At 34.3% G+C, this 12,489-nt stretch overlaps 1 protein-coding gene across 8 annotated transcripts in view; it reads left to right on the forward strand.

Annotated features, from left to right (window-relative positions):
* LOC128238201 (cytochrome b5 reductase 4-like) overlaps positions 1-5,202 on the forward strand; it is a 41,973-nt gene extending 36,771 nt beyond the window's left edge. For all 8 annotated transcript variants that reach the window (XM_052953839.1, XM_052953838.1, XM_052953845.1 and 5 more), the window contains 4 exons: positions 785-938; positions 1,402-1,488; positions 2,147-2,311; positions 2,809-5,202. In XM_052953839.1, coding sequence (XP_052809799.1) covers positions 785-938; positions 1,402-1,488; positions 2,147-2,311; positions 2,809-2,860 — 458 coding nt within the window. In that variant the 3' untranslated portion in view covers positions 2,861-5,202. The remainder of the gene's footprint in view (positions 1-784; positions 939-1,401; positions 1,489-2,146; positions 2,312-2,808) is intronic.
* The last annotated feature ends 7,287 nt before the right edge of the window (positions 5,203-12,489 follow it).

Below are 12,489 nucleotides of genomic sequence, written 5' to 3' on the forward strand. Positions count from 1 at the left end.
GATAAGGTATGCCTTGGAGGGTTTGAGAAGCTACACCAGGTAGGGACTTAAGAAGCTATGTCTGATAGGGACTTGAGAAGGTACGCCAGGTGGGGCTTGAGAAGGTAAGCCTGGTAGGGGCTTGAGAAGGTACGCCTGGTAGGGGCTTGAGAAGGTACACCTGGTAGGGACTTGAGAAGCTACACCTGGTATGGGCTTGAAATGTTGCTACTGGTAGGGCTTGGTAAGGTACCCCTGCTAGGGCTTGAGAAGTTACGCCTGGTAGGGCTTGAGAAGGTACATCTTGTAGAAGCTTGAGAAGGTACGCCTGGTAGGGACTTGAGAAGATATGCCTGGTAGGGCTGGAGAAGCTACACCAGGTAGGGACTTAAGAAGCTATGTCTGATATGGACTTGAGAAGGTATGCCGGGTGGGGCTTGAGAAGGTACGCCTGGTAGTACTTTAGATGCTAAGCTAGGTAGGGGCTTGAGAAGGTAAGCCTGGTAGGGGCTTGAGAAGGTACGCCTGGTAGGTCTTGAGAAGGTACGCCCGGTAGAGCTTAAGAAGGTATGCCTGATAGGGGCTTGAGAAGGTACGCCTGGTTAGGGCTTGAAATGTTGCCACTGGTAGGGCTTGGTAAGGTACCCCTGGTAGGGTTTGAGATGGTTAGCCTGGTAGGACTTGAGAAGGAACCCCTAGAAAGGCTTGAAAACATAAACTCTTTGACACCATTACCAACAGACCACTCTTATGGGTGACAGTATTCAGTTACTATAATCATTTTAGGTGAATATTCTATTTCTAGGTGAGCGAATACCCATAAGCAGTCATCAAGGGACATTCAAGTCATCGCAACTCCAAGAGTGTTCCCATCTCGTCATGTTTGCGGCTGGGACTGGCTTCACCCCCATGGTGCGGCTTATATATCACACCCTTGTGGAAAATACACAGTCCAAATGGTGGGTTTAGTTGATCAATTTGGGTTAATATTGCTTGCAATGAAGACAGTTTATAACTTGCTTTGTCGGACATTATGTGCAAAATAGCCTGCATATATTGTTTTATTGCACTATTATGTTTAATTCATTTCACTTCATTGATAAAAGAAGAAAAGAATTTGATTTGTGTACAGATAAAACACATTTGTACAAAAATCATATGCTTTTTGTATTGTTTTGAACATTCGTAAAACTCAAATGAGTTACACATACTTCCACATAAAAAAAAATAAATGTATTTTGCATCAACCTCTGTTGTGTGCCTTTAAAGTAACTACTGGTAATTGTAGATTAACAAAAAGATCATTCAAATATATGACTTTATATTATAAAGCAATTTTACGCTTTAATATCAATGATCTTTTATAAAAATTGGGTTGAGCTTCAATACGTCAAACTGGCATGCATAAATTGTATCTTTCAGTTGTGTGAAGTTGTTGTTTTTCAACAAGAAAGAGGAAGACATTTTATGGAATGACCAGCTGTGTGCCTTAGCTGAATGCAATGACAGGTAAATCTAGGGTTTCATCAACATGCAAATTCTTGAGTGTTATACCAAACCATTCGAGATATTATCATGGTAAACATGGTACACAGGTTGACTAAGCTTAAGAGTGTAGCATGTCCTATATATTCATCTAAAGCCTGCCTCTCACTGTTGCGATTTCAGCACCAATTTCCTCCCAACTTATTTTGGAGATGCCTGACAAATAATATTAAATTGTAGAATAGTCCTTTTGGTTTGTACTGAATTGTTTTGAAATCAAAATGATAATCAACCATGAACATCCATGATTACCATGGAGTTTCAACTGCAATTTAAAATATCGTAGCAAATGGTCGCAGCAACATGACAGTTTTAAACAGTCAGAACTGTATCCATGATTTGTTAAGATTTAGCCACAAGGGCCAGAAACAAATTATTTTTGTTTATTTAAGCCTATATGTATATATATATATATAAGAAAATAATTTGTTTCTGCCCCCTGTGGATTTACCAGGTTTTTGAAATTGTCGGCTATCAGGAACAAAATTGTTACAGTGACAAACAGGCTTCAAAACATTTTTCCAGTTATCCTCCAGTGGATTCAATTGAAGAAGTCAGTGAATGTTGTCTACAATGGCTTTCTTTCTTATTCAGAATAACAAATTCTATTTACCATTTCTAGGTTTACTTTCACAAACTGTCTTTCGGAGGCTGATGATAGCTGGACAGGCCTGCGTGGTCGAATAACAAAAAAGATGGTTGAACAATATCTCCCTCCCCTCTCCGACAACGACCACCCCCTCATCTGTGTCTGCGGACCTACACCCTTCACCAACACTGTGATAACGTGAGTACATTTCTGTTTACCATTGGTTTTTAACTCATTTGACTTTAATGATGAAAACAAAGAAGGCATACGATTTGTGTACAACTAAAAAAATATAAGCGATATTTTGGTGCTTTTTTAAGTGGGGAATTTGTGGCTACATAGCTCTTTATTAAAAAAATCATTAATATAAATTTTGATCTGTAGCTACATGTTATGTTTTTTGGGGGGTTAAATTAATTAAAGCCAACATGAAAATGCAGTAAAATTAAAAGAAATACTCCTTTGCATCAACTGCTCCGTTAATGTCTGCTCAGAAACGTAGGCGATACAGACCAAAACTGGTCGTCCCAAGGCAGCTATATCATCATTTATCAGTAAATCTTTTTTTTAAGAGTATGTTGTCTGCCTGTGGAGTTTGTATTTGTGTATGTGGTGTTTATATGTTTATGGAAAATGTTACATCTTATACTAAATTCTGTGTTTATGTATAATTTTGTATTTTTCCTGTTTTTCAGATTTGCACAAGAACTCGGCCACAAGGAACATACACATGCTTTCCAGGGATAACAGCTGGCTAAATTACAGATTTTACTCTTAATTAGAAAGTGTAGACATTCATGTCTTAGCATTTAGTGCCAACTATTTTGATTTATCTGTTTTTGCAAACATAGAAAGCCAAAATATTTTGTGATCACCTTGGCTTCATTGTTGTTGGATTGCAAAAACTTTGGCCATAACTCGGAAGCTGTTCAAGTTATTTCAATGAAATTAGCCGCACATGTTGCCAGAGACAGTATGTACATGTGCAACAAGGCACATAACTCTGGCTTACCGGTTTATACTTCTTGAGTTATGCCTTTTTATCAACTGAAAAATAAGAGATGAGTGTTAGCAATGGCAGGGTGGTGTCCTTGTGATGATGTAACTGGTCATAGCACTGTATGTGATTGGAAAGATATAAGAGAACATACTTTAGTACTTAAAGTTAATAATCAATTTCTAAATGCAAGTTGTTTATAAGAGTATCTCTTTGTTAGTTTCTTACTAGTCAATACCAGTTGATTTCTGAATTTGATGTGGTTTTCAAATTGTTCTGGAATTGCGTACACATTAATTGTATGTTTTTATTCTATCATGTTTAGATAGTTAAATCAGAAGTGGATCTTAAAGTAAATGTGGCATAAGCAAACAAAATGAGGTCATAGTTTCTAATTGTAACAGGAAAAAGAAACGTGTTTCCCATCGTGTGTGATGTGTGTTATATATCTATTTATTTTTTAAAAAGAAATTGCCCCCCCCCCCAAAAAAAAAAAAAAATCATTCAAAATTTTTCAACAAGACCTAGGTCTGATTATCTATCGCCTTGTCTTTCATTACTTTTTTTTTTCAAAGATATTTTAAAAGGTATCATTGTATGTTTGAGTTTACCTGTATTACAAAGAAAAAGGCTCTATTTCGCAAATCACATTTTGAAATTTTGTTGAAAGATGTCATAAATAATAAATAAAAATGTTATCAATAATTTTACCAGGATGACATAATTTGGCAGTAAAATATATATTACAGTTATTGAATGAATTCATATACATATTAATTAGAATGAATTAATTGGGACATTCATAAACAAAGATTTGGTAGCATTTTTGAAGTGTTAAACATTGTATAGTTTTTTATGAAAATATTGTCAATACTTGTCAATATGAGGATATAAGAATGGAATCCAGGTGATGATGATTGAACATTACGATTCATGGAGACAATTGTAAGCGAACAACATGGCAGCTATGCATTGGAATGCTTAAACAATACATGTAACATGCAAAGCAATAATTTAGTCAAAAGTGCATTTCTGTGAAATACTTTTACTAACTAGTTGTTTCTTGTATGAAAATGGGCATTAGGATGTTGAAACTAATTAAGCATTGTTTATTTCAAGAAGTAAAACATGTGCTAAAATATGTTTTATTATTTTATTGTCTTTTATCTAAGAGGCATTTCTTGTATATTGCATAATTTTTCGTATTTTATGAGTGCACCTCTCGTGTTAGTTCAATCCAAGTGTATCATATACTGAGATATCGCATTTCATTTTACTTTTATTTCATGATTTTTATGAATCTGTCTTAAGTGTAAAAAAATTCAAACAATAAAATCCAAACATATTCAAAGTCCCAGAAAAGTCTGATAAATGTTTTTTCTCCCACCTCAGATAAGTAGATCCATTAATTTAACCGTGCTAAAAATTCTTATCTTGCCCACGGGCGAAGGTAAAATGCCCGTATGGAACTTCTTTTAATGGTCACCACATTGTAATTACCTCCCTTGTTGAAGACTGTCGTCTGTAGGGCATCATGGAAATCTTGTCTTGTGGCAATATTTAGAACACTAGTTAATATTTTCTCGCTTCAAATGTCTCCAGAAAACAGTTTTCACGCACCTTTCAAGAAATAATGCTTCACTCTTCTTAGAACTATTTAAAGACCGATCAGACCATTTACATACTCTGAATCACTGCGCAAATATCCATGACAACCACGAATTATCGCATATGTGTACGCAATTTTTTTCACTAAGCACGAAAGAGTTTCAGCAAAAAAATACATTTTTACTTATTTTTGTTTAACTGAGGTGGGAGAAAAAGCATCTACCATAGCCGCTCGTGAAAGATAGGTTCATCCTGACCCTCGCGTAGGGTATTTTGCGGAAACTCGGTAAACCTAGTTTCAGCAAAACACCCTACGATCGGGTCGGAATGAACCTATCTTACACTCTTGGCCATGGAAGATACTTATAATGACCTTTGTTTTAATTTCAAATAATTCCCATCAGTGTATTTATTGTTCTAGTTTGTTTGATATTTTAGCATGAATGTATGAAATAATTTCGTAATAAAACGATTTGGACAACTGCATATTTCTCATTCATTTTAGTTGAAGAAATGTATCCTTGTTTATTCTCATCAGTTGTTGTGAAATTCTGTTCTTTAGGTCAAAAAGGGCCTTGCTTAGGAGGCACCTTGCATTGGGTCTAAAAACAGATTGTGTGGTTTAGGTGACATTTCGTTTCCATTCATGTTACATTGTTTGTGTATTTGGGAATGGCATAAAATTAATCTTCGGTTTAAAGCTTTTTTAATCCACACATTTTTTTTTAACAGAACTAGAATGCCTCAGGGCTATTCCATATGAACATACATCCAATGCCAGGATGACACTTGCAAATTGGTCTGTTCCCTTTTTGAAATGGAACAAAGGAGTTTCTGTATATTGCCTTCATAGGTTGGGGTTTTATGTTTCTGGGAAAGCTAATATTTTGGTGTGCCTTGTCACAAGGCTCAGGTTAAGTTATAAGTAATGCATTCTCATGAAAGATGTTGGCATCCTCATCCATATCTTTGTCTTCAAACTTCCATTTCTTAAGTAATTCTAGAGAAAAATGGATTAAAGTAACTACTCAAACAAGTACATCAGACTCAAATTTTAGAATTTCCTTCTTAAGAATGCTGACCATCAATTTTATCAACAAATCTATGAGAATATTTTAATTTTAACAAGAGTGACACTCACAAAATACGCCCATCAATAATTTCTTGGATTCTAAGACAACTTACTGTCACATTGGCCCTTTGAGAAGCAAGCTTTTCAAGAAGCAAATGATTTGGCACAATATGGCATTAACAGTAGAAATTTTTTATTTTAATTCGAGGGTTTCGAGTCAAAAGGTGCTAAAATGTATACCGGCAAACATTCTTGGTAAAGATTTTATAGCTACAAACATTTTCAGCAAGTTTGGTGAAGGTCAGATGAGAATTGTTCAAGTTAGAGAGTAGACAAAGCTTAAATGGCAAGGGCAGTAATCCTGAAGTGCTTCGGGGCATTTGGCTGATTATCATACTTGACCGATTTATTTTACCAACAAATATTTTCAGCAAGTTTGGTGAAGATCAGATGATAACTGTTCAAATTAGACAGTGGACAAAGCAAAAATGGCAAATTTTGACCAATTCAAGGGCCATAGTCCTGAAGAGCCTGGCTGGTTATAGAACTTTGCCAAGAATATATACCAACAAACATTTATAGTAGCAAGTTTGGTGAAATTCGGATAAAAACTGTTCAAGTTTGAGAGTAGACAAAGCTAAAATGGCCAATTTTGATAAATTCAGGGGGCCATAACTCTGGAGTGCCTAAAGCGATTAGGCTGGTTATCGAACTTGACCTAGATATTTCACCAACAAACACTTTCATGAAGTTTGGTGGAAATTGGATGAGAAATGTTCAAGTTAGAGAGCGGACAAAGCTAAAATGGACAATTTTGACAAATTCAGGGGGCCATAACTCTGGAGTGCCTAAAGCGATTTGGCTGTTTATTGAACTTGACTGAGATATTTCACCAACAAACACTTTCATGACGTTTGGTGTAAATTGGATGAGAAATGATCAAGTTAGAGAGCGGACAAAGCTAAAATGGCCAATTTTGACAAATTCAGGGGGCCATAACTCTGGAGTGCCTAAAGCGATTTGGCTGGTTATCGAACTTGACCTAGATATTTCACCAACAAACACTTTCATGAAGTTTGGTGGAAATTGGATGAGAAATGTTCAAGTTAGAGAGCGGACAACATTGTGGAGCCGCCCGCCCGCCATGGGTGTTCCCATAATACGGCCATCGTAAGATGGGCGTATAAAAACTATAAACTAACACCTATGTGAATCTTTCTTTGTGGTTATATGGTAAAACAATTTGAGATTAAGAAACAACTTTTTTGTGATATTTGTTAACTCTATTCACCATTAGTGATATGTTTAGAAGTGGACATAGAATAATAATTGACCTGTAAGTGTGATCTTGACAAATAACTTCTGACAAAGTCGACTGGAAAGGTTGCCCCAAAATATGGAGATAAACCAACTTGGGTGAATGTGTGAGTTGAAATGAAATCTGGCTGTGATACCAGAATTCTGCAAATTGGATGTGTGGTTGTTGGAAGTGCAAAATGTTTTCAAAAGCAAATTTGACCTCAGAATCAATAGTGGTCACCAACTGGTTGTTATCAATTTCTTGTTATGTTTCAGGACCTTAAAGCCAAAATTGGTTTTCCTGAAAAAGCTCTGCATGACCTGGACCTAACTGACCCTCAGTAGGGGATGACAAATGTGTATCCCAAAGTTTGAGGAATACAACATGGCATTCACAAGTTATTGATCTTGTTTTTCTAATATAGGTCACTATGACTTTGACCAATACCCAAAAATTGATATGGGTCATCTACTAACCATGTGTATAAAATTACATGATTTCAAAACAAATTGTTCTAAAGAAATTGATCATAAACGCAAGTGTGACAATGACACAAAAGTAGAGGAGGAACATTCAGGACAATAAGTCCAAATGTTTAACACAAAAATAAATCTGTTTGTGTTTGCAATGCTATGCAGGCAACACAAAAACATGAAAAGTTGAAATAAATGACCCTTATTTAGTTTTGTTGAGTCTATTACAATACATATAGTGGTTGAATATTAAACAGACTGAGAGACAAACAAGCATATTTTTTTAGTTTGAACACGGGTGATCACAAACTGCCCATCGCCATTCAGTTCTAGACATCTAATGGTGTTAAGTTAACTGTCACTGAAGAGCCATGGCATAGGGGTGTGAGCATTCAAGTTCATGGGCTTCACATAAAGACAAATAGTAGCTTCTTATATATTTCATTCAACAGCAATACAAAGCACATTTTTGAAAACTTAACAGCAAGACACTATACACATAACATTTCTTTGCCAAGGAAGAAGTACAAACAATCATTGTTAATATGTCATAGGGTGTTGTACTTAAAAACACAACAAAAGTGTTCAAAACTGTTATTTCAATATTCATATTAGCAAACCTTAAATTGACACAAATGGGATCGCATAAAATTGGCACATAGTATCAGTTGACATTAAAAGGCACGCTGACCTGTGCAAATGGGTACAATGAGGAACAAATGATAGAGAATAGACTGATGGCATGTGTTCAAAGAGCTCCGCATCCCACAAAAGATAGGTCTACAGACCTCCTGTCAAAGAATGGGTTGGACAAAGGGTGAGGCCCCCACAGAGCTCCTAATGTTGTTTTAATGAGGCCCACACAGAGCTCCTAATGTTGTTTTAATGAGGCCCCCACAGAGCTCCTAATGTTGTTTTAATGAGGCCCACACAGAGCTCCTAATGTTGTTTTAATGAGGCCCCCACAGAGCTCCTAATGTTGTTTTAATGAGGCCCCCACAGAGCTCCTAATGTTGTTTTAATGAGGCCCCCACAGAGCTCCTAATGTTGTTTTAATGAGGCCCACACAGAGCTCCTAATGTTGTTTTAATGAGGCCCCCACAGAGCTCCTAATGTGGTTGAGTAGAGATGGATCAGAAATGAACAAAACAGGATCGCCAAGGTATTGACATTTGAAACTGTAACAACATGGTACACAGAATAATATACATGTATTGCAATAATATATATACACAGAATATAAAAAAAAAGACAGTGGACCACATAATAATATAATGCAATAATATATTAACACTGAATATAAAAATACAAATGTGGACAATAAACATGTACCATATTGGTACATAATCACAACACTACTATTTCATATACCAATATATAAATAAATCATAATAGAAAACAATAGACATCTAAGATACAAGATGTATGAGATACAGCTTCAAAATCAACAACAACTGTGGCAAGTGCAATGTTAAATCTAAAGGTTAGCTAAAGTTATGTTTTTGATTATTGGCTAAAAACTTCCTAGATCTACCGACACTAAATGTTAATACTAAAATGATAACCTGGAATGGGGCATTTAAGGGGTGAATTAAGGTTTGATAATATGAATAGTGAAATAACATAACTAAAGGTCTTAAACGCTTCTTTAAAAGCATTCAAATAAAACATCCTATAACATATTCCCCTGCTTTAAAACTGTCATTTTCAACATGAAGAATATCTGAAGAAAAACAAAAGAAATAATTATACAGTTAAAGCATACTAAAAGTAAACGGTACATAAAGTGAAAGCAGTCTGAAGTAGAAACATAACGTATCCATTGTTTTAACATTCAACACTCTATGACAGTAAAATCAGGCTCCAATATCACAAACTTACTCAAGTCAAATCTCAATCTCAGTCTTGACTCATTTTGCCACATAACATCATAAATTATTAAAAATCATATTGATGATATGTGGAAAAATGAGTTAAGATTGAGATTTGACTTAAGTCTTTTCATGATATTGGGGCCAGGCTTTTAAATGGTAATCTGAATGGGTGTTTATAATGTACATGGCACAATTCACATGTCAATATTTATTGCATATACTTATAAATAAAGATATATTTATTTCTTCTAATGAAATAAACTTTTGTTAATACACTTGACATGCATAACAAATCTATGACATAACAAACTATAAATGTGCTAGAAATACCTCCAACACATGCAGGAATAGATGTATACTAGATTTCACATAACTGGGTTTTCCCATGCTGGTACAAATAAAGTTATTTAAAAAAAATTCAAGTCACAGATCAATGATCCTATTATTTCTGAAGTATCATGTGTCTATTAAAATGGTACAATGTTGTTTGTACCATGGAATAAGCTTGGGGAAACGAATGTGTTTTTTATTCACGGTTCAACTATTCAAGTTATAAGTTTTTACTACTTCAGAAAAAAGTCACTTACCATTGGTATATACAGAACAGTAAGCATTAACTCTGAATATACATGTAAGTACTGGATGACAAGTACAGGAATAGCCTTAAGGCAAAATCTGTACAGGAAATTATGTTCAAATGATTTTATTCTACTGGTATGTCGTGTAAGAATGGTTTCCACTGCCATTTTTCAATGCCCTATATTTAAACCGAAGAATTCTACTCAATGCTCTGTCAATGAAAACTTACTTAGATTCCAGGGTCCTGTCTGAATAAGATATCTTCGTCGTAAACCTTATGTTGCTTAAGATTGCTGAGGTTCGCCGGTAAAGTTACGGGCAGAATCTCTGCCACAAATGTCCTTATGATATTTTTATTGAACACACAGTTCAGCCCAAAAACAGGTTTTCGGTCAATTTATGCTCTATTGAAACAGGGCACTGGTTGGCTACCTTAATACACACAAACATCTCAACTAACTATTAAACATGAAAACTCTGTGAAACTAACTATCACAATTGATGATATATACTGTCCGCATACAATTGTGAAACATGAATTGCATATGAATAGCTACATCTTTAAAGTGAGCAAATACAAATAAATGTTCAATACTATATAATGAACTGAGAACTAGACCTTTTTCACTGGCCCTTCTTACTTAATCTGCTTTACACATGTAAATGTAGGTGGTTCTAGAAGAATGCACCAATGAATATTCATGTGTGATGGTAAAATAAATGTATGTACTGGTCAAGTAATAGTATCTACCAGTAATACAATAATATGTACAGTAAAAGAGTCATATGAACTGGTAAAATAATTGCCAATAGCGATACAAGAATCATATTCACTAGTGTATACATATTCACTAGTGTATACATATTCACTAGTGTATACATATTCACTAGTGTATACAGTTTTTAAAAATATTTGTTAAGAGTTTGTTTAAAAATGTGGTAAAATGCTTATCACAGTTTGTAGAATGGAAATGTTATAAGTAGAATAACAGAAATAATAACTTTACAACAAGTCAAAAAGCATAGCACTAATAACAGAAGACAAAAATAAAACCTCTTGTTTTGTTACAGACTACCCATGGGAATTTTGGGTCTTCAAAAATCTGTTAGTTTTTAGATACATTAACTAAGAAAAATTGAAAAATGAAAGAAGCATTTGTTTTACGAATAAAATAGTATTCTAGTCATTTAAATCCATTTCTTTATCTTCTTTGTTGCAATGGAAACACATTCTGCTTTTAAATGTTGGTTTGAAAATGTAAGAATAATGGTGCCCTAAAATGACTAGTTGCTATGGAAACACATTCAATTATTATGTATTAGGTGCTCATTTAATGGCACCATTATTCTTAAATATTCAAACCAACATATAAAAGCAGTTGGCATTTCATAAAATTTTCGACGAATCTCTCATTTTGGAGATTATAAAAAGACATTTATTACAGAAAGAAATCATGAAAGGAAACAACGTAAAACTGGATATGATATCAAGACATGCTAATAGTAGTCTACTTGCTGCTACAACGTCGTGTTCATGATGCAAAAACATGCATTCAGTTTTTCGTCTGCCTATCATTCATCTTAATGTAATGATAATAACTTTAATTTTACAAAATTGATTTATGAAAAAACTATTAAACATAAAAATATCATTTAAATGTCTATGAGAATTTTTTGTCCAAGACCCAGAAACTCGCATTGCTGCTAAATTTAAAAGATCAAGAAATAATATCAAAAACAAACACTATTTACTATTTATATAACATAACAAATCAATGCTAATATATGATGACATGATATTTTTACAATGACTATATGACTTAAACAAATCTACAGTATGTTTAAGATTGTCATAAAAGGGAAACAAACCTGAAACTAAAGGTTCTCATTTGATAGGGTCAGACTTTGATTTTCTTACTTTCTTTTGAAATGTACACTAACTGCTATACAATACAGCATCATCAGACATTCAAATAAGAGCTCTATTAATAATTATTTAGAGATGTGACAGAAAATGCTCTACTTTTTCCTGAAAGCTGAAGTAACAACAATGAAAATAGAAAAACAGATGGATTCAACCTAACTCCATTTGAACAAAAACTGATAAAACTTTTGCCAACATAAAATCTTTGAGCAAGTCCCTATTTCTATCATATATATGGTTTTGTACATACAAATGTGGACAATCATGTACTTTGTGTAAAACAGTGTTACAACATTTAGTATCACTTTGATTCAGTATGCCATGGAATGGAGGGTGGTTTGAATAGAATGAAAGCACTGATTTACAAAAAATGTGCATCAAAACAGGGCCATATCAAATCATTTCTATGTTTAGCATTCGCGGATGGATAGGTTTTTGACCTCCCGACAATATTTTTTTAAAACATTTTAAATGATCAAAGATCTTGTCAAATATTTTTTATGTCCTTTTACTATAATTCCGACTACAGAACACTAGTGTAAACAGCAT

The sequence above is a fragment of the Mya arenaria genome, chromosome 6 (assembly GCF_026914265.1).
Source record: "Mya arenaria isolate MELC-2E11 chromosome 6, ASM2691426v1".
In the NCBI taxonomy this organism is placed as follows: Eukaryota; Metazoa; Mollusca; class Bivalvia; order Myida; family Myidae; genus Mya; species Mya arenaria.